This window comes from Siphateles boraxobius, unplaced genomic scaffold (genome assembly GCF_051911475.1).
Source record: "Siphateles boraxobius isolate OS27281-9 unplaced genomic scaffold, OSU_SipBor_1 6, whole genome shotgun sequence".
In the NCBI taxonomy this organism is placed as follows: domain Eukaryota; kingdom Metazoa; phylum Chordata; class Actinopteri; order Cypriniformes; family Leuciscidae; genus Siphateles; species Siphateles boraxobius.
The window spans coordinates 39,986,679-40,014,026 of NW_027509186.1; the positions used below are offsets into that span (position 1 = coordinate 39,986,679).

Genomic DNA, 27,348 nt, shown 5'->3' on the forward strand with positions numbered 1-27,348 from the left:
TTAGCACAACTTCGGTTAACAACAAGCAAAGGGCCTTTTATTCGAGCGAAATAACTTACTGGGTGACAGAGCAACGATCCACTCCTTCATTTATCGATAAACAGTCTCAAAAAATAAATTCAAATCATTAATACTCAGTCAGAGTCTCGGAGCTCAGAATAAGACGTCTGCACCGGTCGCCATCTTGGACCAACCCTCCTGTTTATAAATATTATTTTGAGTTCGCTCTGTGAGTGACGTCATGTGTAATGGACCGGTCGCGCGCGCATGCGCCCAGTCAGAACATCCCGTGAGAGAGTCGGTCAGGTAGGTCTCTGCATTAAAGAGTGAAAATATGATGTATTAAGTGAAATTTTGAGTTTATATTAATTATGGAAGTGCCAAAAAAACGGAAAAATTTTATGTTTGCGGTTTTCCGCCAACAGTTCGATGTATTTTTGGAGTTTTATTAACGCACGGGTTTGTTTTATGTTGCTGCCTGCGCGCCAAATTAGAGCTTGCTGTTTTCCCATGCATTTCTTCACATATAATTTTGGTGGATTGAGTCAGTGGAAATGTCGTTTAGTTTACTAAATGTGTGTAGCTTTCATTTTGATGTTAAAATGTATATTTAAATTAATTCCAGTCTGTTAGGGAGGACGTTAACATGTCTTTTCTCATATATCCTTCAGCTGAAAGACAGTGCATCTGAAGGCGTGTGTGTTCATTATGTGTCAATAAACTGCAGATGTGGTTAAATTGTGTTGCTAGGTGAAATCTGCTATATTTAATGTTACAAGACAAACAATTTGGGGTCATTGTCGGAATTAAATTAATCATATGTCCATTACATTTTTTTACACTTTAAAAAAAAATTTGAATGGAGATATGATTAATTTTAAAACCATTTTTTAGTTTTACTAAGTGTTTACAATGAGATTATGTGGTTTGAACAATCAATTAACACTGCTTATGCCATTTTTTTTACAAGATGAACAAAATTTGTCACCAAAAATTCATTGGGTTTAACCATGAATATTTCTTAAATTAATTTGCAGGTAATTATTCATGAAAAAACCTGATTTGATGTTGAGACAGTATATAGTGTGTACCACAGAAGAAATATAAAATAACATTACCACAGATCTCATAAATGTAACCATTTTATTGGACTACTCTAAACCCTCCTACATATTCAAGTAAAACATTGCACTGGGAAATAAGAAAAGAGGAAATGTAGAAAATAAAAAGCCTAATCTGCTGTATTATTGTAGTTCCTTTAGTTATAAAAAACGATATTATTCTATTTAAATATTTACTATTTATCGGTTTTGCAGAGTGACCAAGACTGGTTATACCGAATGACTATGTCTGCTGGCCTTGAAATTATGAATATTTAAGACAATACGCAGACAAAAATAGTTACAAAAGCACATTTTATTTTTAATATAATATTAATGTAAAAAAGTACATCCAACATGAAAACATTTCTATCAGGACCACTATAATCAAATACAATTGACAATTAGCATACAGTTTCGATTGGCGGAATGGTTCTGTTCTGGGCAAGCCTAGCATGTATAAGAGCAGGGAGAGCAGTTAATCCCCCTTAGGGTAAACAGAACAGAACCAACATGAATGTATGCAGATATCATTAATTCAAAATTTTAATGTACAACATAATTAGAGAATTTATTCTTATTCAAGGGGAATCAGAATGCCAAATCCTGACTGGGCGAGAGGAGGAGCTGGGGATGGAGGAGGGTAATTAGCTCCTGAGAAATGCGATAGCTACTGATAATACTGAAGGAGCTTATATATATGTACAGTGACAGGAGTCGTATTCCTATAGGTAGACGTGGATCAGCTGAGAGCCACTGAGGCGAGATTGACTAATGTGACCTGCCAGAACTTACGCTACGCTTGATTTCATTTTTATTGGAAATTAAAATGCAAGATTTATCTCTCATTTGAAAATGTATTAATTAGTTGATGTACATTTTAGAATATAAAATTAAGATAATTTAGGAATAAAGTGAGAAGTCTGGCATGGGCTTAATTGGTACTTTTGGCACCATTTAAGCCCGCGTGTGTTCCAAATAAGCCCACATCATCATTTATTCACAAAATATAAAAAATCATTGATGTAAGGAACTTAGCTCTACGAAATATTAATAATCAATAATAACTTATGATTAATTATTAATATTTGGGTCAGTTAATTGGATTAACTTCACATGGCTAAATTAATATTACAATCAATTACTCAGTTCGTCCAACAAACTCTTTTGATTATTAATTTATTCTAAGAAAAGGGTATCTTCCATGGCCACAGAAGACTAATTATTTCTTAGCATGTACAGCGCTTTGAGCATGTAGCAAGATCAAGATCGTAAAAGATACTTTGCTTGCAAGCAGTAAATCAGAACCAAATACATAAAGTAAACACATATTACACCAAATACATAAAGTTGTATTAACTAAATCATAAACATGAATAAACTAAACAAACATACATAAATACAGGTGTAGGAAAAAGGAGTGAGAGATGAAATGATGTAACGATGGAGAAGATGCATCTAACTATGAGAAGAACCAACAGCATTTCATTTTCACATTTCATTGAATTGAATACTTGCATTTGTAGTGGGAACAATTCTTGAAGTTGTGGAAAATTAAAGTCGTTGAGGGTTCCGGCAGTGGCAAGTGGAAGTTGTTTGAAAGTTATCTTTCTCCAGGAGCACATGGCTGGTTTGGTCAAGGCCTGGGGCCCTGTTGAGGCCACGCCGAGCACCCAGGAGAAGTGAGGAGGTCGGAAGAGTGGGTGATTGGAGTGGTTGTTGGTTGGAGTCGTTGTTCCAAAACTCCTGAGATTGTCCTTGGTTCTTTGTGAGAGAGTCTTCTCTCTCCTGCATGAGCCCATATCTGGTTGGATCAAGGCCTGCTGGGCCCTGGGGCCCCCGTGGAGGGGGAGGGAGTTCCCCAGTATCACCAGAAACAGTGTTGCGGCTGGATGATAAACTAAGAGAGGGAGGTCACATGTGGACTGTCTCTAATAAAGCCTGAGAAAGATCCAACCCCTAAGGGTTGACTGGACCAATAAGCAAGGTGAAATGTCCGAGTGGGAAGGTTGCTCTAGTTAATTTACGAGTCTTTGTCCCAAGCGTGGTTATACCTTCATTAATTCTCAGATAGCTATAACACATCCACACTGCATTCTAGAAGAAGGTGATGTACATCAAAGTGTGAGTCATTAAATGAGGATTAATTAGGTTGGAGGCATGATTCAGGTGAGGTTACATTGATCGTTAGTTGTTTGTATACCAAGGTACATACCATAATATATACGTAACACGCTTATTTCACGCAGCCGTTATTTTAAATTCGAAAGCGAGGCTCCGGTGGGAAGAACCCCGGAAGTACAGATAAACAACAATGCCTTGGACTACCAACCTGAAGCTGCTGCCGCGATTTACATTATTGGATGTTAATATCCAATATAGGATATGTAGATATAGTTCGTTCCTGCTTCTTTTTTTACTTTCTGAAAAAAAAATATTATAAATGATTTTCACTGTATATAGTCTAAAGTATGAAAGAAATGTATGTACATTTTTAGAAAAACTATTTTCTACATTAAACACAACAATACGCCATCGCATTCGCGTCTCTCCTATGATTAAAGGCGACACTTCCAGTTTTCTTCCCACCGGAGCCTCGCTTTCGATTTCAAAATAAGGCTGCGTGAAATAAGCGTATAGTACACAAGACAGTAAACCATTTACACTGTTTCTTTCACAGTTTTATGCATGTTCATTTATAGATCAGTTAGTCTGATTAATGCAGCAAAGTCTGTTTTAAAGAGGGTTTCTGTCTTCCCATTGTCTCTCTCTTGTGCACCTGTAGTTCACAAGTTCCATAACATGTTAACCAGATTAGCATGCTATGCTAATGTAGCTTATGGTTAACTTGATAGCTCGAGACCCACATTAGAAAGAATGGCAACTGGTTAGCATGCTAACCAATTAGTATGCTAAGCTAACTAGCATAAGGCAGAAAACACAGGCTAGGTCAACTTCAGAGAGGAATATCTCGGGAACGGTGGCAATTATCAAAAAATCTGTTCACTCATTTCTGTGCGGCTCGTCTAAAGATCGTCTGATCACATTTTGGACAAAATTTGGCACAATTTGTAAGAGGAGTAGCGAAAAAACTGTTAATCATTTGCTCCAATATGGCGGACAATCACATTTTTGGAAAATGATAAATGAGATATCATCGGAATCGGCATAAACAAAGGAATATAATGACATAAAGCAATCAAATTTTGAACTATGATTTCAAAAGAGTTATAAGCATTTTTGCAAAAAAACGTATATCTCAGGAACACTAGGTGGCGCTGTGTTCAAACTTTTCATGTCCCTTCAGGACATTTTTTCGATAATCCCTTCCACATTTTGTGCTGATATGTCGAATAGTTTAAAAGATATTGCAAATTATTACAAAATTCAAAATGGCTGACACGTGGTACATCCAATCCTGGCAAAATCGGTATCCACAGATTCGCCATGACACAAGGAATCATTTATGATTTTATGACTAACTGTTCAAAAGTTATTGGCTAAAATAGCTATTTTTTATATCTCATGACCCATAGGTGGCGCTGTACCCAACTTTGACATGGACCCTCAGATCATGCTTCCGATGAAGTGTACCAATTTTCGTTTCGATTGATCAAACTTTTGCCGAGATACAGCCTCTGAACCAATTTTGGGTCGACGTTGTTAACTTTGCGACATCATAACTTTTTTTTAACCAGTATGGCATAAAATTCTGTTCAGTAATTTCTGTGCAGCTCAGTCCAAAGATCATTTGAGAAAACGTTTGGACAAAATTGGACACATTTTGGAGTAGTAGCAAAAAAACTGAATACTGTACTTTTCAAAATGGCCACTACTGTAATAGGCAGAGTCTTAATGTAAGATATTGATTGTGATCGCCATAATAAGTGGATTCAGGTGTACTAAGTTTAATTTTTCTAGATCAAAGGCTTCAAAAGTTATAACCATTTCAATGTTGAAATTTTGAACTGGTGGTGGCACTATAGAGTTGAGTCCTAGAGACTCAAAATTTGGTTCAATAACTATTCATTACCATCACTACAAATGTGCCAAATTTTACCATTTTCCTACTTACGGTTCATAGGGCTGCCATTGACTCCCATTCGGGAAAAATAATAATAAGAAAACTAACAGATACAATAGGGGCTATCCCCTTCGGGGCTTGGCCCCTAAATATGACCCCCCTCCATGATTCTCAAAAAATCATTTTAAGGTTGGCAGGTCTGCCAGTACAACCACAGGTTTAGCTGGTTATGTTACATGACTCTCTGACAGTTATGGAGCTGTCTCAATTTTGAGACCCTGGAAGCACTGGCTTTTCTGGGAGATGAAGTATGGTTGGATGCTTTAGTGAGCACTTTTGACAAGTAGGCTTAGTCTTTGCACACTACCTTTACTCGTGTGACCTGGTAACAAGCAACCATGGCACAAGCCCTTAGATTTCAGAAAGACAAGTTTTTCTTTATGCTCTCATGCCAGTCCTTTTTTTTAAGCTCACAGGCAACTAATCTCCACTTTTCTCTCAGTTTGAAAGGAAGCTTTGATACAATCGCTTGCTTGTTGCTTGAACTGTCCATTTCCACAACGTATTCCACACTGTCAACAGTGTTGCGACAACCAGTAAGGAAAAGAGCAAAATCTGCTAAAATCTGTTTCTAGCTCTTTTCAGAAGACATATCAGTGTTTCCGCTACCATTATATAAGGGGGGCGCCCCGCCCTCCTAACGGCTCGTCCCGCCCCTCTTGAAGGTCAAGTAAATTTGATTTGATTTCCTTTATAGCGCCAGATTACATTTTGTTATTGCATTAAACAAACTAAATAGCCCTTAAGTAATATGTTATTTATCTTATTCCTACGATGGCATGTCTTTTCTGTCTGTGTTTGCGTGTTTACAATTATCCCAATGAGTGCGCACACTCACACACAAACAAACACTTGAGTCACATACAGTTGAGCACTTGCGGACAGAGTGCGTGCGGCGGGAAATATGTCACGTCAACGAGATGAAAATCAGACAAAAATATTTGTGTTTTTTAAAGCTCACAGGGAACTGAGGATGGCAACAATCGCTCTACTGAGAGTAGCAGCCGGAGTAGCTCTGCTGCTCCAAGTCTAAGTGCTGCGCATCCTGCCCCTGACGAGCATCAAAAGTCCAGTCATCACCGGATGACAGGTTTTGACCCAGCTTGGCTGTCAGAGGGGAAATACTCCCCTTGGCTGTACAAGACTGATCTTGTTAAGTAACTTAGAGCTTAGATTCTCTGACCGAGCCCGAACTTGACCCGACACGATACGACGGGACGATATATCCCGACACTATTCTCGGGCTGATATTTCCAGTCACTATCCTCGGGCTGATATTTCCAGTCACTATCCTCGGGCCGGGCCCTTGATCTAGAGACGTGCACTGCCAACGCAATAGAGTGCGGCGCGGGACTAGATCTTATGTCTCACTCTGTGTGTGCGCGTTGCGGTAGGATAAAATGATTCGCGAGACTCCCGCAAACTAGAAATATCTATGAATAAAACAAAAACTAATACATTTTTATTCATCTGTTGCAGGAAAGCAACAAGCACAATTAAAGCAAAATAGAAACGATTTACAGCGATTTTACAACGATTTAAATGTAAATTCAAGCGGGTCAACACTAAAGACTTGAATATCCATAGGCGGGAGAGTAGATAAAGACTGCTGTTTTGAAAATGTCATTTTGATGTTACATGATATTGCTTGATGCATCCTCTATCAACATGTGAAGGAAGCTCACATCTGTCCTTGTTGGCTGTGATTCAGCGAAATCCTGTTGCCCATCACTGACTATTAGAACTGCATCAGTGTCAGGTGCTAACTCAGGTGCTGTACTACTTTATCAGATGTAGCTTTAAGGTTTTCTGCAGTTGTGGCAGCCCTTGCCGCTCTACCAGATGCATTATTGGAGCTCTAATTTTTCCTTCTTTGCTTTGAGCTCAGCTTCCTCCCTCTCAAGCTCTTGTTTCTGCTTCAAAGCATTATTCGTGCCAACAGCTCTGCCCTTTCAGTTTCAATTTTCAGCCTAGAAGCTGTAGATGAAACACCTGAGGCCGCTTGACTACCAGATTTTCTACCAAAGAGAGGCAGTTGTGAAGAAGAAATAACCATTGAGGCACTGTCAGTACATTCAACCTCTGAATCACATTGCTCTGTCTCTTTGTATTGGAGTTTAACTCTTTCAATCCAGTCGTTGACCTTGTCTACAAAGTGCTTAACTGCTTGAGACTTAGGTTCACACCAGTGTAACTGATCCAAATATGCCTATCATCTGACATAAGTTCTCTGGTTGCATTATTTATGTCTTGGAATGAAATACAGAACTGTGCAAACTCACCATTTATGCATTACACAGTGTCAACATTACCAGAGTCCTCAAGCAAAGATTCAATTTCTCTCATTTGTTAAATCTCCCGGCCTGGCTCCTCTAGGTCATTATTAACTGGTTAAGGCGTTCTTGTGGTTTAACAGTCATCTTAAGCACTCTTTTAGAGGTCGCGTTCGATTCCTCTGTTTCCATAGTAATCAATGTTCTGTGTTCAAAGCGTTCATTGTGTTCCTCACGAAAGTAGATCAGATTGCATCGGAGAATCTCAGCCGCGATAGTTCGTTATTGTTCAAATGATGCGCTATGATGTAGGGATGCTAACCGATGACCGTTTGACCGATGGTTGACCGTCTCAACGTTAACCGATCAAAGTTGTCGGTAGTCGGTTAAAAAAAAAAGTGATCTCTAAATTAGGTATTATAGACAGTGGACTAAACGCTACTACAGTTAGCCATCTTAATCGAATATATTTTTGTGTGAAGTGAATAAATCCCTCACACTCAATTTTTCATAACTCGCCTGTTTGTACTTAGTAAACCAATAAAAACATTTGGCGCGAGGTCACAGCGTTTGGGTTCGCGCGCTCACAAGGTTTGCGAAAAGTAAAGGCTACAGACTAAAACACTCGTGCAAAGAAACGTAACGTTAGTGTGTGGGACCATTTCACCAAAAAGAATGATACAGTAAGTTGCAACTTGTGTGATACAGTGCTTAAATACAGTAGTAATACTGTAGAAATACATTACATCTACATTTCAGTGGTAACAGATAAGGTGATGATCATCATCTTTCTTTATTATTGTTAGCACTAACGTTACCTCAAACTAAGCGGAGTCTCTTCGGAGCTGTCATTTTCTTAAATGAGACGCTGCAATGTTTCAAATGAGCTTCTAACGCTAGACCAACGCCTTTATTTTCAACGCGATCACCTTGTACCCAAACCATTTCAAAACTAAGGAGCCATTTGTCCTCCGATTACATACAAGCTCCTCGGCCCCGCGTTTGCGGGACTCATGTTTCGCGCTGTAGGGGATTTAAAAAAAGTGACGTGAGTGGAAGCGCGGCGCCGGGGCAGTGTGTGTGTGTGTGTGTGTGTGTGTGTGTATGAGCGGGAGACAGAGAGAGATGCGACAGAGTTGCGAAATTGCAGGCGCGGCTCGAAATGGCTGTTATTTCAAATAGCGTGGCATATTTTTTAAACTAATCGGTTAACCGGTTTCAACCGGCTAATGAGGCTCGGTGGTCGGTCAAGAAAATTTTTTGTTTTCGCCATCCCTACTCTGATGATGCGTGAATCACTCACTAATCCTCTAATTAAAACTAAAATATTGCTCCTAGGTTAACTCTCCTATTTTAGTGGCAGGAAAAATGGGTTTTCACTCATCACAGAAGTCAGTCAAAAATCCTTAAAAAAATGCGAGTTTGATCAAACACAAAAATATGAAAATATACAAAATTCGTGTTGGATCCTGTATCCTATGATATTAAACCTTTAACTTGTGTTACCTGAATTGTTTAAACACAAGTTTTATCCATAAATGTGAGACAAGACTGTGAGAGAACTGTTTCTCCCTTATTTCCTTTGCACGAACCAGTTCAAGTTCAATCTTCTGTCACAAGTGTGTGTAACCAATAAAGAAACAGAACAGAAATTATACATAAAAAAATAGGAAATTATACTGAAATATATAATCACAGGAAATATCAAAATTGCCTCTAAAAGAAAGTTACAAATATCATAGACTTTTCAGTTATTACCTGCTAAATCCACTCTAAGCGAACAATATAATATACACATTATCTTCCTTGAACACATTCTAACAGCTTAATATGTTTTAATATTTATTTCAGACCAGATGGAAGTGAAAGAGCAAAGACAAGAACTGAAGTTAAAGGTAATGATGCTGTCGTTTGTTAAAATGATTTAATTTGCCAATTTACTGAAGATCTCAGACATCACCATAATGAATGAGCTGAAAACAGGGAACTTTTGGAGACAGAGGTTTTTCAGCAGCTCAGTTAAACATGATGGCCCTGTACTTTTTAAATGCAGATTGGATTAAAACACAGTGATCACAGTTCACACCTGCAGTGAAGCCCCTCCCACAACAATTCACCAATAAATACTGGGAATATTCCCATCATCCTACAAGAGAAGGACAAACTCCAGGAGTAGCAGCTGAAATCTGTGTGACTGTTAAAGATGGAGTTTATTAAAGAGGAGATTGAAGACATGAGTGATCCAGAACCATCCAGAATAAAACATGAAGATACTGAGGAACAAACAGGTTGGTGTCGATTCTTGATTCTTCATTGTTGATGCTTTGGTAGATGTGAATTAATAAGCAGTATATGGGTGATAAATGGAGAAATGCATTTAAATGATCATAACCTTGTATATAGCAGTTGTCAAACATATTTTTACTATATAAACAAGTGAATGACAGAACAAAAAGTGAAAGATCTGATGTCTGTTGCTTTCTGCTATTAAATAAGGGTTTACTTGAACTGATTCTAACTGTATTTCTGTGTATTTTAGACCAGGTGAGAGTGAAAGAGGAAAGACAAGAATTGAATGAAGTGGAGGAGGAACATTGTAACTTTACAATTCAAAGAACAAAAGCCAAAAAGACGCACATCTGCACTCAGTGTGGAAAGAGTCTAACACAGAAACGACACCTTAACATACACATGAGAATTCACACTGGAGAGAAACCGTATACATGCACTCAGTGTGGAAAGAGTTTTTCTCATGCATCAACTCTCAGTTATCATCTGCACATTCACTCTGGAGAAAAAACATTTAACTGTGATCAGTGTGGTAAAGATTTTATTTCATCATCAAATCTAAAAAAACACCTAAAAGTTCACTCAGATCAGAAGCCTTATGTGTGTTCTCTCTGTGGAAAGAGTTATTCACGGCTGGACAGTTTTAAACTGCACCAGAAATCACACAATGAAGTGAGAGATCATGTGTGCTTTGACTGTGGGAAGAGCTTTACTGCATCTCGTGATCTGAAACAGCACCAAAGAATTCATTCTGGAGAAAAACCTTACAAGTGCTCATATTGTAACAAGAGTTTCACTCGGTCTGGATCTCTGAAAGAACACAACCGAGTTCATACTGGAGAGAAGCCGTACTACTGTACTCAGTGTGAGAAGAGTTTCAAACATAAAAGAAGCCTTCTGACTCACATGAAGATATGTTGTAAGAAGTCGTCACAATGAGCAACATTTCATTTTCATGTCAAATACTTTCAAGTAAATGTTGTGAGATGAACAAAATATGGAGTTGCTTCCAAAAGAGAGGGTCGTGGAGTTTGCATTCAAAGAAACAAAAACAAACATAATTCTATGATTTTATGATGCAAGGCTTTTATTTTGAAAGACTAGCATGAAAGCTATTGAGACTTCTGTCAGACTCCTTTAAAGCAACTGAGAAAAATGTGCTTTCCTGATTCAGTATCTGCGATCAGAGATTTTTGTCATTATTATAATGTTATTTTTATAACTTGAAATAAAAAGTCTCTCACTTTAGGAATACACACTTTCCTGTCGTGTCACTTCTTGTCAGCCGTTATACTGCAAATACGGCGCGCACTGTATATCATCACTTCATTATAAATAATAAGTTATTTTGTAAATTAGTAAGTCATGAAATTACCAAAAAGTACCAATAAATTACGTAACTGGTCGTGTGTTAACTGGGAAGGATCTGCGTGCAGGAATGATGATCATTCTTTTCATCAGAAGAAGTTTCCTTGTTTCATTAATAGTTTATGTTAGCATTGTGTATTTACTGTTGTTTCTGTTTCCCCAAAATGCCACTTCACATTATTTCACTTAGTGTTATTTTGTACACTTTATTTTTGGTGGCTCTAACAACTTATTTGTATTAACAAAAAACTACATGATCTGTAAGTCGACAACATATGTTTTTACATGACTTCAACTCATCAGAATAAGGTACTTTATTTATACAACATGCAACTTATTTAAGTCAGTTTAATGTAATTTAAATTGAAATGACTTGTTGATTGTACTTAAATTTAAGGGTGAATTTTTTTTACCGTGTAGTTTGGTACTGTTTTTTAAAAAGCCTTACATTTATACTGTTTATTCATTCTTATTATTTATGTGTATGTTATTTGTGTGTGAACCATATTTGTGAAATAAATTTATTTGGTTCTCAAAACGAAATTTATAGGCTAATTTTATGTGTGTGTGTTTGTGTGTGCATGTGTGTGTGTGTGAACGCACATATACAGACTCAGTTGCAGCTTAATGACCATGGTAAAATGTCCCAGTTGAGAACCACTGATCAAAACTAACTTTAGCTGGATAATAACTTTATTCTAGAGCTGCTGTAAAGCCAAAACTATCTCTGTTACTTTAATTTCCTATTATCACTGTAAAGTTGCTTTGAAACAATCTATATTGTTAAAAGCTCTCTCTCTCTCTCTCTCTCTCTCTCTCTCTCTCTCTCTCTCTCTCTCTCTCTCTCTCTCTCTCTCTCTCTCTCCTCTCTCTCTCTCTCTCTCTCTCTCTCTCTCTCTCTCTCTCCCTCTCTCTCTCTCTCTATATATATATGAAGGTGACCTGACTGACCTAATTTAGTGTCAACAATTATTTGTATTTTTTCTCACTGTATAATTGCTTTGCAAAATCTGCTTGAATAAGACATGTTCATTTAATTTACTTAACCAATGTTAACTATATTGTTTCCTGATAGTAAACGAGTCATTTGCTTTATTTAGAAAATAATAAGAAACTGTAAAATGTTAAACATACTGAAAAATAGAGTTGGTTGTTTTCTTGATTTTAGGATGGCATAAAACTGCTGTAAGAAGTTGCAAGTGGGTGCAAATAATGTATTTTTATTTTTTTGTAACTCGTCCAATTCTGAAACAATTAACTATATGCTTTAAATGTTTTTTTTCTTTTGTAAAATAATTTGTTGATTAGTGTATATCATCTTTATTTTGTTTTGCACGACAGAAGGAAAATATATATTTTTGTTTATGAATAATATTTTGAGTTCGTTCTGTGAGTGACGTCATTTGTAATGGACCGGGCGCGCGCGCTCAGTCAGAACAGCCCGTGACTGGAGAGAGTCAGTCAGGTAGGTCTCTGCATTAAAGATTGAAAATATGCTGTATTAAATTAAGTTTTAGGTTTATGTTAATTATTGAAGTGTAAAAAAACGGAACACGTTTATGTATGCGCTTCTCTGCCAACAGTTCGATGTATTTTCGGAGTTTTATTTTCGCACGGGTTTGTTTAGCCGATGCGCGCGGTTTCCCTGTTAATAAAATCTCCACATATCATTTTTGTGGATTTTCGTTTAGTCCAGTAAACGTGTGTAGCTTTCCTTTTGAAGTTAAAATGTATATTTATATCCCATGTATTAGATGCATTGCAAGCACTAGCGTAGCCAGAAAGGTGTCTCTGGGTGTGCATAATAAAAAACTGTGTGTGCCACATTTATTGTCAGATTAATGCCTCTCTCCTATTTTTTGAATATAAAAACTCCGTTTTTTAACCGCTGTATGTTAATTACATTTCTTTGTGAAGTGTGCTCATTGTTTCTATTTCTCCTCATGAGGCTGCGCGAGCCTCAACAGCACAACCTTGTCGTCAGACAGTCAGCGGCTGTTTGCGGATTATTTGGCATTATATTTTTATTAACTACAATAATTTACAAATTAAAATACATTTTAAATGTACAAATATTGTAAACAACAATAGTCCAAGTTTAGAAAAACATTTTTATTAAGACTTTAAAAAAATAATTCTGCGTCTAATTTTAGGTGCACACCCGTGGCTACGCCTATGATTGCAAGTATTGTTTGGGTGGACGGTAATTAATGTGTCTTTTCTCATAACATCCTTAAGCTGAAAGACAGTTAATCTGAAGGTGTGTGTGTTTATTGTGTGTCCTCTTAAAATCTGCTATATATTTAACTTTACAAGACAGAAAAAGTTGACAACCTATTTTTCTGTAATTTGATTTGTGTAATGAAAGTTCAAAGACAAAAACATTTATTATCCGAATCACCAGATTCTCCCGTTTAATTCTGTGCACTGAAAACCCTAATAAGTTGTCAGTGTCTTTGACTAAATATTTGCACAATATTACAGTACAAACTATATTGTAATTGAAATATGATTGTCACAAACACACTTACCCCTTTTCCACCAAGGCAGAGCTGGTGCTGAGAGCCTAGTTTCAAATCGGTTCTTTGTTTTTCAACCACCAAAGCACCAGCTCCGAACCAGTATAAGTGGTTCTTAAGTAGCACCAAATCATTGCTGGTCTAGAAGTAAGAACCGCTTACGTCAGCGGCTGGGGGCTGGGTTACCGTGACCAACAAGACAATCAGAAACTTGTGACCGCCATTTTTTAAATAGCAGCTAATTGTGCTAATAGCAGTTCGATTGTAATCTCCGTTAATGCAAGTTACGGCGAGCTGCACGAACGTGCTGGATTCGCCGTGTTTGGATACCGATGTAGGTTTGCAAAGCCATGAGCATAAATAGTAACGCAACGATCGCCATTGTTGATGGAAGGCTTGTTCGAGATGCATCAGAGCGGCATGGACTGATCGGAGCTGCGGGAGTGTTTGGAGAGCATACGACTCCTTCTGCTTTTGGATCGCTCTCGCAGTTCGAGATTCGCAGTGCCGAACCATCTCGAACAATTAACGGTGTGTTTGTGTGTGCCGCGCTAGTGTTGCTGGGCAACATGAGATGTAAACAGTGACGTAAGATCTGGCTCTGTGATGGCTCTCTAGCCTGTGGAAAGGCAAAGCGGTTCTTTGAAAGCTCGTCAGTTGAACCAACTCTGAACCGGCACTAGCTCTGAACCAGCACCTGATTCTTGTTGGTGGAAAAGGGGTAACTGTAGAGGTAGCGACAATGGTAACAATATACTAAATTAACTACTGCACATTAATTATAGAACTTTGAACATTTAACAATTTAAACCATTTTTTCCTTCATAAATGGATAATGGAGTAAGTCGAGGGAAAAAACAAAACATTGTCATTGATATTATAGTCTCAAAGTGACGTTTTTTAAACAAATATTTTCTGGGTCACAGACTGAAGTAGTAACAATGGAAACAATGTACCATATTATCTCGTGCAAATCATTTGTAGAACATTCTCACAGTGGTGTTAAAGTCTTACAGTGACGTTTTTTTAAACAAAATGCTGTTTTGCCAGAGACTGCAATTTAGGCTTGAGAGAATTCTGTCCCATTGACATTAGCACACGCTGGATGAAATCGAACGTGTTGGCAAGTGATTTTGGGTTATTCAGGTCTAGTGCGTAGATCAGACCGAAGAGGAGACACAAAAATGCACAGGCAGGTCCTGCATTTTTTCCATCACCACTTTACCTTCAAGTATTATTCCAATCATAGAAGTTAAATGCAAGGAATTGGGGGGCTGGAGTTCAGTGTCCTCAAATAAGGTGCTCACTGGCACATCAAGGATGGAGTTGCGATGATCAGACACCTAGTGAAAAAACAGGCATAAATAGAGTATTAAGATCAGGAATCAAATGTTTATCAATGCATGTTTATCAGAACGTGCACTAGTTGTATTAAAAATACAAAGCACTAACCCTAATCCCAAATTATATGGACAAGTATGCATTTTACTTTATGAAAATGTATGTTTCCAGCAAAGACAATACTTTTTTAAAAAAAATTTTAAGTATGCAGTATAAATTACATTTATTAATTTGAACATAGGTAACATGGAATCCAAAATGTTCCCACACACCGGACTTATACGACGCTGGCGCATCCTCCAACTCCGGTTAGCCTTCCTTATATCTCCCACTTGCCATTTCTATATATTAAAGTAAACACACTGTCTGAGGTCACGGGCACGCGGTTATATTGCGCATGCGCCGAACCGTGCGACGCACACACGCACCGAACCGAGACAAGCAAACCGAAAGGTTCAGATGTTTTTTCATGTACCGTGCCACCCCTAGTAGATGCACAAGCCCTTGTCCACCTTCTTCCTTTGGTAAGTACAAGATGTTATGGATCACCCAGTGCATCTTATCCCAGAAGAAGTCTAATGCCAATGTATAGAGCATGCTTGATAATAAACAACCTTGCCTCACTCCACGCTGAACTTTACAAGGAAAACACAAGCCACCATTAAATTTCAACATACTCTCAATGTCATTATATAATACTTTAATATAACCTTTAAAAACCAAATTAAAACCAAAGGCACCTAGAGTCTTCCATAAATAATCATGCTCTACGCGGTCAAATGCCTTTTCCTGATCAATAGAAATCAAGCCAAAATTAACACCACAAATCTTTTAAAAATCCATCAAATCTCGGATTAAAAAAATGTTATCAAATATAGATCTTCCAGGCACACAATAGGATTGGTCAGGACTAATTATGTCATCTAAAACTTTCCCTAATCTATTCGCCAATACTTTAGACAGAATTTTATAGTCAGAGCTAGGGCTGGACGATATGGCCAAATTTTATATCACGATATATTTCTTAATTTCGGTCGATACGATAGAATTCCGATATTACGATATGAACAATATAAAAGCCTCAGAAAAACTGCCAAGAACGCCCACAACAGATGTCTGTTCCTACAATCTTCTGAAAAATGAATTTGCCAAGTCTATGAAATCTGCTGGAGTCTTTCGCTACTGCACCATAACAAACTACATGAAGCAATGAAATTACCCGTCATAACTATAATATTCTCTTCTCAATACCTGCTACAAGACTATGAAAGCATATGGGTAGCAATATTCAGTTTGAAATGTAATATGTAAAATGACAATGTAATATGTAAAATGGCAATTCATTTCTGTTTTTAAATTTAAATTTGCCATAACATTTGTGCAACATTTGGTACACAAAATGGGGGAATTTTTTTCAGATTTAAATCCCATTTCCTGCATTTACATAAATGTAGGGACTATGGTGTTACAAAATCCAGGAAATAATTAAGTTGATTATAATGATAAATTCTGCCAAAAATAAAAGTAGTCTACTAAACTATGTATAACAAAAATATGTCTTACTTTTTTCAAGACTTGAGATAATCATTTTATAAAGTCAAAAATGTTCACCATTAATGTTTTGTGTGTAAATAAAACTGAAATATACAGAAATTGAATAAGGTTATCAAATAGTCTGAACTGCATAAATTATAAATTAAATATAGATTAATCCTTATTAAAGCTACTAGGGCTGTCAACTTTAGTCGTTTAGTCGACTAATCGGTCGATGTCGTCTTGGTCGACTGACATTCGTATTGGTCGACCAGTTGCATTTTTTTTTTTTTTACCAATAGAAAGAAATTTTCAATGATTTACTCCTTGAAATTTATTCCTTTATAAGCAGTTATATATTACTGTATTCTAAATATAATTAGCCTATGGTTTATCCCCAACTTTAAATGCTTTAATTTAGGCAATTGTGTAACAGCGCCACAGTTTAGCGCACACACATAGAACACTCGGTTCGCACCTGTGGCTGGCTGCGCTGCTGCTTCGTGCTCAGTAAGGGATATAGGTAGTTTAGCTGTATTCATTCAGTTAGAACGCTACTTGTTTTCGGTTTTTATGTTTTTATACACTATATGTTTTTATCTCGCGCGCAAAAGACGTGAGCAGTCCTTGGGCTGCACAATTAATCGAATTTCTAATTACGATTACGGATGCCACGATTATGTAATCGTTCAAAGCTGCGATTACAAAAGAAAGTCCATCTGCGTGTGTGTGTTTAGAGAATAATTATGTTATGAGAGGCGAATCACGACTACTTCAGAAAACCCAGCACAATATGACATACCAGGCAGTGACGTATGTGTACGCTGAAATAAAAAGTCTTTCATCTCAGAAAAACGTACTTTACTGTCCTGTCAGCCGTTATACTGTGCTCGTAGTGCGCACTCTTCAATTACACGCGCAAATGCGGCGGCGCGCGCTGTGTATCGCTTCACTGTATAAAGTGCAAAAGAAACTATACGTGCATGCAACGTCGTTACAATGCAAATAATTAAGTCACGAAATAAAAGTAAAATACCCATAAATCACGTGTTAGCTGAGAAGGATTTGCATGCAGGTATGATTTTCATTCTATTCACCAGGAGCTGTTTCATTAACAGTTCTTGTTAGTATTGTGTATTTACCATTGTAATATTCAAGTAAACACTGAATATTTGCGACACTGGTTTACGGCGCCTCAGCATGGTTGCTGGGTCATAGCGGATGGGCGCCAGAGGGTTGGTTGGAGTGGACATGTAAAAGACGGCTTCACGTTAGCTAATAAAAAGTTTGTTCAGTACTCGCTGTACGTCTCCACATTGATAACAGCACGCCCTGTGTAATAATTCGTAAACAAGAACAAGACATGGTGTCAGAAGAAAAGTAACTAAAATGGATTTTGCAGCAGTACCATCGCCGCACATGAATTGGGAGTCGTCTAACTTACCAGATGCATGGCGTAAGTTCAGACAGCATGCAGAGCTCATGTTCGCGGGTCCGTTAAAGGCACGAGGCGAAGACGAAAAGTGCAGTTATTTGCTCCTGTGGATAGGGGAGAAAGGAAGAGATATCTTCAACACTTGGGCACTGACGACAGATGAAGCAAAGGTACTGAAAACATATTACGACAAGTACGAATCATATGTGATGCCCAAAACAAACACAATTTTCGCCAGATATAAATTTCATGAGCGAATTCAAGGAGCCAATGAAAGTTTTGAGCAATTTATGACTGAACTAAGACTATTAGTGAAAGACTGTGCTTATGCAGACAGCGAGGAAATGGTTAGAGATCGCATCGTGTTTGGCATTCACTCTCTGCGAGTGCGGGAGAAACTGCCGAGCGTCGGCTCGGAGTTAACGTTAGACAAGGCCATAGATATAGCCAGATCACACGAAGTTGCACAAGCTCAGCTCAAAACGTTTGCAAACAGCGCATACAACCCCCGCGATCAAGCAGTGCACACAGTTATCTCGCAGAAAGAGCCACAGAAGCGAACAGTAAAAGCTGGAATGAAAGCTTTTCATCGGAGCAGCAATGACGTCGTGGAGCGCGGCAGGAATTGCGGTTACTGTGGTAACCAGGCTCATGGTCCTTCTGGAAAATGCCCTGCAAAAGGTAAACAATGTGGCAAATGCGGGAAACCCAACCACTTTGCCAAAGTGTGTCGTTCTATTTACAAAAGGAATGTTCATGAAGTGAGCAAAGAGGCTTCTCATGATGAAGACCCACATGCAGAGTTTTTCGTGGATGCAGTCTTGCAAAAGTCATGTGACACGGAACAAGCATTTGCTGACATACTGCTGGGAGAAGAAAAAACTGAAATTAGTTTCAAGTTGGACACCGGAGCACAGGTGAATGTCATTCCACTGCACACATTTAATATGATAAAACCTCAGTGCAAAATCACACCGACTAAGCACAGCCTCATTGGATATGGTGGTCAAATGCTCACAGTAAAAGGGACATGTGTGTTGCCGTGCAGATACAAAGACAGAGAAACACTGATGAACTTTTACATAGTCAACACCCAAGCACCGCCTGTGTTAGGTCTAAAAGCATGCCTGGACCTGGAATTAATCAAGCTAGTGCTCTCAGTGAACGCACTTGAAGAGGACAAGTCCATCATGGAGGAATATGCTGATGTATTTGATGGCATTGGATTATTCCCAGGGGAGTGCACAATCCATTTAAAACCCAATGCAACTCCAGTTGTTTACCCACCGAGAAGGATACCTCTGGCTCTACGTGGCAGACTGAAAGAAGAGCTGCAAAATATGGAAAAACAAGGGGTCATAGTCAAGGTAACAGAGCCCACCAACTGGGTGAACGCACTTGTGGTCGTGGAAAAACCGAGAACCGGCAAACTCAGAATATGCCTGGATCCCCGCGACCTCAATAAAGCTATCAAGCGTCCACACTACCCATTGCCAACGATAGAAGACATCATGCCCAAACTGACGGGTGCAAAATACTTCAGTGTTTTAGATGCCCGTTCAGGGTACTGGGCAATAAAACTAACAGAGGAATCGTCCAAGCTGACAACATTCAACACTATACTAGGACGATACAGATTTCGTCGTCTTCCATTTGGCATCATTTCAGCTCAGGATGAATTTCAACGAAAAATCGACGAGACATATGAAGGTCTAAATGGTGTCGTTGCAATCGTCGATGATATCCTCGTTTACGGTCGTACCAAAAAGGAACATGACGACAACTTACACGCAATGTTGCAAAGGTCTCGTGAGAAAGGGGTGAAGCTCAACCAAGAGAAAAGCATTATGAGTGCCTCTGAGGTTCGTTACTTCGGACACTGCTTATCCGCTGAAGGAGTCAGGCCAGACCCTGAAAAGGTCTCAGCGATCAAGCACATGGAGCCACCAAAGAGCAAAGCGGAGCTCGAAACAGTCCTGGGAATGGTAAATTACCTGTCTAAGTTTGCACCCTGCTTATCGGACATTAATGCACCACTTCGTCAGCTGCTCAAACAGTCCAGCGAGTTCACATGGGATTCCCAGCACGACACCGCATTCCAAAAAATGAAAGATCTCATAACGAAGGAACCTGGACCAGTGCTTGCGTACTATGACCCACAGAAAGAACTGCACCTTCAAGTGGATGCATCAAAATACGGCCTTGGTGCAGTCCTGTTGCAGGAGGGGAAGCCGCTCAGCTATGCTTCGAGATCACTGACCGAAGGTGAAGTTAGCTATGCTCAAATAGAGAAGGAGCTCTATGCGGTCTTATTCGGCTGCAAACGCTTTCATCAGTATGTATATGGCCGAAAAGTCATAGTGGAGTCTGATCTCAAGCCGCTTGAAGCTGTGATGAAAAAAACACTAGCTGCAGCTCCGCCACAACTTCAAAGAATGATCCTGCAACTCCAGAAATATGATATCACTATCACACACCGGCCAGGAAAGGAGATTCCCGTGGCAGACACCCTCTCTAGAAAGTTCATAGAGACAGAGCACGACAATCTCAGTGAGGGAATGGACTTACAGGTTCACATGGTATACAAAAGCTTACCTGTCAGTGACACAAGGCTGCAACAGATCCGTGCTGAAACTGAGTCAGACTGCCAGCTTCTCCAGCTCAGACAGGTGATTCTGGATGGATGGCCCGGAGAGAGGAGAAAATGCCCTGCAGACATTAGCGACTTCTGGAATTTCCGAGACAACTGTCATTGACCAACGGAATCATTCTCAAAGGTGAGAAGATAGTCATACCCTCCTCACTCAGAGAAGATATGCTCACACGCATTCACGTCGGTCACATGGGCATAGAGAAGTCGAAGCAAAGAGCAAGAGATGTGTTATTCTGGCCAGGAATGTGTAAACAAATAGAACACATGGTCGAAAGATGCGATACCTGCCTTGAGCGGCGCTGTTAAAACACCAAGGAGCCCATGATTCCTCACGAAATACCAACCAGACTATGGCAGGTGATAGCTTCAGACCTCTTTACCTGGAACAGCGAAGAATACATGGTTACAGTAGACTACTATAGCCGCTTCTTTGAATTGGACAAACTCAGCACGACCACGGCTGCCACTGTCATCAGCAAACTCAAAGTCATTTTTGCAAGACATGGCATCCCAGAGAAAGTGGTCTCCGACAACGGTCCACAATATCGGGGCAAGGAGTTTGAAGACTTTGCAAAGACATGGGGTTTCTTGCACACCACCACAAGCCCTCATTACCCCCAGAGCAATGTTTTGGCTGAGAAGACCGTGCAGATCGCAAAATCGATCTTGACAAAAGCCAAGATGGACAGGAAAGATGCCCATCTCAGTTTGTTAGAGTATAGGAATACACCCGTTGACAACTTCAAGTCACCTGCCCAGCTTCTCATGAGTCGCAGACTGAGATCCATACTGCCAACCACCATTAAGCAGCTCCTACCTGAAATTGTCAGTTTCAAAGAGGCACGCTCCAAAAGAGTAAAGCAGCAGCAGCATCAGAAAAAGTACTATGATCGCTCGACTCGTCCACTGTCACAGCTTCACACTGGACAATGTGTTCGTATTCAAGAGCACGGACTTTGGAAACCAGCTGTTGTTGTACACCCTGCCAATACACAAAGATCCTATCATGTTCGCACTTCAGATGGTCGGGAGTATCGCAGAAACCGTCGTCATCTTCTCAGCACAAAAGAGGATCCTGTGGAAAATACCTGCGTTTCTGCAAACCTAGAGGAAGTACAAAACACACTGACTCATCAATGCTTCAGATACACACTGAAGTACCAGCACAGCATTCAAATGACAGAGACATCCAGCCCACACAATACTATACCAGATCGTGTCGAGCAGTGCGACCTAGAGCAATTCTTGATTTGTGATTTGTAATTCGTCTGGGGTGTAGGCGGATCGCTGCCCCTATGAGAGAAATGGAATCTAAGATCTGGTATGGGCTGTCAGAGAATAATAGACGTTTTGTTCCTAAGTATTGTTGCATCTTGTGCATAAGTGTCAGAAGTGTCTAGATGTTTTGTGAAATGCAGCAACCTCTGTGTTTAGGCTAGAGTAATGTTTCAATGATTAGAGTATGCATACTGCATTGACTTAATGTGTTGTATTTTTTTTTATTTTTCAAAACAAAGGGGATGTAATATTCAAGTAAACACTGAATATTTGCAAACACTGGTTTACGGCGCCTCAGCATGGTTGCTGGGTGATAGCGGATGGGCCCCAGAGGGTTGGTTGGAGTGGACATGTAAAAGACGGCTTCACGTTAGCTAATAAAAAGTTTGTTCAGTACTCGCTGTACGTCTCCTCATTGATAACAGCACGCCCTGTGTAATAATTCGTAAACAAGAACAAGACAACCATGGTAACTGTCCTTTCAAAAATGCCACTTTATTTTCACTTTGTGTTATTTTTTATAATTTTAAATGACTGTGGTGGCTCATATCAACATTGTATTAACAAAAACTAGTTTGGGACTGCTATTTAATTGCTTTAGCATAGTCCTAATGTTTTTCTAGTCTTTACTATGAGTCATTCTTACAATTTATGTGTATGTTAAGTAAAGGGGGACAGTACTTGTGTGTGTGTGTTAACAATTTTTGTGTAAACATGTATTATAATATGCCTATATATATTCAATGTAAATTGTGACAATCGTAATTAATAATCGCAATTACAATTTCAAGGGAATAATCGGCAATTATGATTTTTGTCATAATCGTGCAGCTCTACTTTAACGGCTTTATCATGCTGACTCAATAGATTGTGTTTTCTTGATATGTTTTTGTTTTTATTTTTATATGTAGGCATTTGAAAATAGCCTAAATAATGTAACAAAACGAAAATAAACTTATATGCAGTCCTACAATACAGCCTATTATTATTAGGATTGTTTTTTAGGCTCTTTAGGGTTTTTTTTTGTGTGTTTGTTTTAAAACTCCTAGATCGGCTGGGCAAAAGTTAACCCATAGCTTTGAAAGTAAAGAAGAATATACAGCCTGTATAAACGAGAGCTTTTGTTAGGATTTTTCATTGTGGAAGATAGCAGTTATATATTTTTTTGTAGCGTGTGGTGTGGTCAGGTGCGCGATTGTGACTGTTACTATAGACCTAGGACAGTGCTCCTCACTTTTTGCAGTAAAAAAAAAAAAAGATTTTTCTAAGAATTGTTTTATTATTATAGTTTTATGTATTTTGATGTTTTTTCGTTATTGTTTTATAAATGCTCTATGACAATTGTTAAAAAAATGTTCAATCAAAACATCGCGTCTTTTTTTTTTTTAGCCGACTAATCGTTGCGCAGGACAAGACTTTGGTCGACTAAGGATTTCTTTGGTTGACTACAGCCCTAAAAGCTACACACGTTCTTTAGACAAGATCAGTGAGTAATTTGCTCTGTTCCCCTTTCTTCTTTGGTTAACTTAACTGACAGACAGAATTGGCTGCTGTCCCTTTAAGATCTGTCGCTGAGAGGATCTTACGCATTTCATTTTCTCATTTAGGCTACTCTTAACTTTCATTTAAGATTGTATTTAACTCATTTAGACTGTTCTTGTGAGGATACAATTGACAAAACGGACATTTTGGCATAAATGTGTGTGTTATTATTCAAGCGCTAAAGAAAGAGAACTGGATTCTGCGCGTCGTGTGCGTGTGTGTGCGCGCGTCAGGACATTCACAGGGAGCCATACCTGCTCATTAGAATTTTCGGTGAGCTATTTTTAAAGTGTGGACGCGACGTTCCTGGCCGCGGACGCGCGCATCGGCACAGTCTATCTCCTGATCCTCGTTTGATGTGTTCCCGCTGCTAGTCGGACTCGGCAGTCACACTCCGGCACATTTTGCAGCACGCTGAAACACCGATACACCACTGAATTTATACCACTGAATTAGTCTTTCCTCTCTTATCAACTATTTCGTATGCTTTCTCCTCACTTGTGGAAGCTCGTTCAGTCACATTTGCATTGCGGTCAGGGGCGCTCATTCTGTGGCTGAAACTTGCCGCGTTGGAGATCCGCTGCTCTGAGCATGTGTCTGAGGTGTACGTCATCAGGAAAGTAGCCAATTGTGTTCTGCTCTTTCTGACGGCTACGTGCCTAACGTCTAAATAGCGATCTTTTGTATGGGAGCAATCAGTTTGCCAAAGCCTGACAATTCCTTCAACATCTCATCTTTAATAAAGGGGGGTACATTTGAAATGGGGACTTTTTTAGCGGGAGTAGAGAGAGGTAGTATTGGAGTAAACAAACCACGTATGTTTATTCCCTTTTCAACAACTTCATTCACTTTCTCTACTGTATTTAAAAACAGTACAATTGAGTTGTTCATTTTGGACGCCGCTAACACACATTCATGACCCACGACGTCACCGACCGCTACGCTACACTCCTCCACACTCCCCGCGGCCACAACCTTCACACCGTGGCGCCGCGTGAGTGAATCGAGAATATTAACTCCTTGAGTCGCCATGCTTCCCAGTGCGAAGACTGGCTTAGGCAGGCGCTCGGTATTACGTTTCTCTGCTAATTTCACAAACAATAAAACAAAACAAACGAAACAACAAAAAACACAAAAAAGTAAGAGGGGGAAAAAAATCTTTTAAAGCCACAACGGGCACAAAAAGACACCACACATCACCACACCACTCACTCCGCTCAACAAACGGCGGCACATGCGGAGAGAGAGAGAGAGAGAGAGAGAGAGAGAGAGAGAGAGAGAGAGAGAGAGAGAGAGAGAGAGAGAGAGAGAGAGAGAGAGAGAGAGAGAGAGAGAGAGAGAGAGAGAGAGAGAGAGAGAGAGAGAGAGAGAGAGAGAGAGAAATATTAATTATTAGTTAAAAAGAAGATACATAGCTTAAAGCTTAAATGAGTATCAAGGGCTTCTGGCTGTTAAACTGTTCAAACAGTTATGTCCAAATGTCTTGGACATTTGGTCAATGAAAGTCTATTGGATTTTTATGATTTTTAATATTAATTTTTAAGAAAACTGAAACTCAAATCAGTCTGAAAAGATATAGCAACTCAAGTCAGAACAGTCTGAAGGTCTGACCCGAGTTTGGTGGTCGTAGCTTTAACAGTCTAGGAGGAGATACAGTCTAAAATTTGGCTCAGAAGAAGTTTAAGTACAATATCAGCAAGCTGGCTTTTCCAAGCCAACTTAATAATTGTACTTACCGAGAATGGTACACAAAGAAAACTCCCGTCTTGAAATTTGCACTGGTGTCAGCAACAGAGATGCGAAAATCAGAAATCACCAATTTTGTAATCCACCAATCAGTGCATTAGTTCTCTTGTTGCCAGGCAGAACTGTTTGCGTGTTGCCTGGGGAAACCCAGACGAACTTCCGGCAAATTTAGATTTGCTCTGCGAGTTAGTCTGGCGAAGAGCCCATTCAAGCTCATTTCCAATCTCTCCAAATCGAGGCACCAATCACAAACGTTGAGGCGGAATTTACAAGATTACGATCGATCTGATTGGTTTAAGGTCTATCCAATTGCGCCCAGAGGCATTTGAGCGACGTCAGTTTCCAAATCGAGGCACGAATCACAAAAGTTGAGGCAGGCTTTACAAGATTACGATCAATCTGATTGGTTTTAGATCTATCCAATTGCGCCCAGAGGCATTTGAGCGACGTCCGTTTGGAAGTGAGCTGTGAATGAACCTTCCCCAGACCCTAACACAGTTATGACTGAGAAGGGTTTGGTTTTAACCAGGCTAGCTTGCGTGGGCAATCGCATCAAAGAAAGAGGGGGACATTTTAATTAAACCGATTTGAAATTAATTTGATTTAACGTTAAACATAATGTGTCGTCACTGTATTTCTGTTATTTTGTATATTTTTTAATGGGACTTGGGAGGTGGCTGTGAGGAACTCTTTCATGCATTTCAGAACGTGGCATACAGGTTAAAAATCGAAAAAATTAGAATATCGTGCAAATAGGCCTGTTGCGATAATCAATAAATCAATTAATCGCACGATAAAAAAAATGAGCTAGATAATTTTTCCGGCCGCGATAATTTCCATTTGCTTTCTTGTTTTGTTTTCCTCGTGTGTCTCTCTCTCTCTCTCTCTCTCTCACTCTCTCTCTCTCTCTCTCTCTCTCTCTCTCTCTCTCTCTCACTCACTCTCTCTCTCTCTCTCTCTCTCTCTACCAAAGAGACTGGATGTCAATATCAACGCTGACCGCCACACATTGATTTTCAAATGTTTTTTTTAATTATTGTTTTTTTTTCACTGAGCCTATTTACAATCGTATTTGATTGCAGAGCGCCGTAGCGCTTCCCTCTCTCGCGGGCGCGCGCTCTTTCATCCTCATATGAGGCGCCATACCGGCTTAAATCGGCTTAAAATAGGGCTTAAATCAAACTTCATTCACACACACATATGTGAAACAATTGCATACATATATTAAGTAGTCAAATATGCATGTATACTGCTGAATGCTCAAACAAGTACATGCAAGTTTCATACAAGTACATGTATGAAATGCACAACGACACACCTAAAGACGCTCACGCACATACACGCAAACTCTACACACACGAGAACGAGATGCGCGCACACACCAACTCTCCATGCACATATGAGACGCGCGCACACAAACAAACTCGCGCACACTCATATGAGACGCGAGTGCACACACACAAACAAACTCAATGAGACGGAGCACACACACACAAACTGTCCGCGCACATACTCATATGAGACGCGAGCACACACACACACACACAAACTAGTGCACATACTCATATGAGACGCATGCTCACGCAGTACATGATGCATATGATTCTCAGTGTGAACGGAAGTCACACATTGGTAAGTGCATTTTTTGTTTACAGAGACAGAGTCCATTGTTTTTATTGTTTTTGGTTGTTTTGTTAATTTAAATAGTCTTTAGAAATAAAAGTTTATTGATCTTTGAAAAGGTGTACCTGCATTATAATGCCATTATCATTATTTTAGATGAAAATGGTCTCAGAACGACAATATTATCGTTTATTATCAATATCGTTTATCGCAACAATTTCTTGGACAATTTATCGTCCAGTTTTTTTTTATTGATTTCATGTAATATTCTAATTTTCTGAGATTTTGAATTTGGGTTTTTCATAAGCTGTAAGCCATAATCAACAAAATTATAAGTTTTGCACGATATTCTTATTTTTCGAGTTTCACCTGTATATGTGCACCCTGTTTAAATACAAATGTAAGAGCTTGTATTAAAAGGCTACTGAGTGAAAACTGTGCGACCCCCAGTATCACAAAAACACTTGTCTATGGGTATTAAAGTTTATTTATCAAGTTTAAAGTATCAGGGTTTTTACAAAAATATTTTTTTTAAAATAAAAATCAGTTTATTTACGTTGCGAT

At 39.1% G+C, this 27,348-nt stretch overlaps 3 protein-coding genes across 4 annotated transcripts in view; all 3 read left to right on the top strand.

Annotated features, from left to right (window-relative positions):
• Window positions 1-27,348, top strand: part of LOC143715491 (uncharacterized) — a 659,702-nt gene that overhangs the window by 503,426 nt on the left and 128,928 nt on the right. The window lies entirely within an intron of this gene.
• LOC143715460 (uncharacterized) overlaps window positions 241-27,348 on the top strand; it is a 263,726-nt gene continuing 236,618 nt past the window's right edge. Inside the window, exons 1-4 of one of the 2 annotated variants that reach the window (XM_077207286.1) lie at window positions 266-306; window positions 9,309-9,352; window positions 9,511-9,745; window positions 9,997-11,657. In XM_077207286.1, the coding sequence (XP_077063401.1) occupies window positions 9,661-9,745; window positions 9,997-10,685 (774 nt within the window). In that variant the 5' untranslated portion in view covers window positions 266-306; window positions 9,309-9,352; window positions 9,511-9,660 and the 3' untranslated portion in view covers window positions 10,686-11,657. Of the gene's footprint in view, window positions 307-9,308; window positions 9,353-9,510; window positions 9,746-9,996; window positions 11,658-27,348 lie in introns of those variants that run through there. The other variant, XR_013195760.1, reaches the window with a different exon arrangement.
• The window catches only part of LOC143715471 (uncharacterized), a 33,296-nt gene continuing 18,367 nt past the window's right edge, over window positions 12,420-27,348 (top strand). Inside the window, exon 1 of the mRNA XM_077207299.1 lies at window positions 12,420-12,579. The gene's annotated coding sequence lies outside the window, so the exon portion shown is untranslated. The remainder of the gene's footprint in view (window positions 12,580-27,348) is intronic.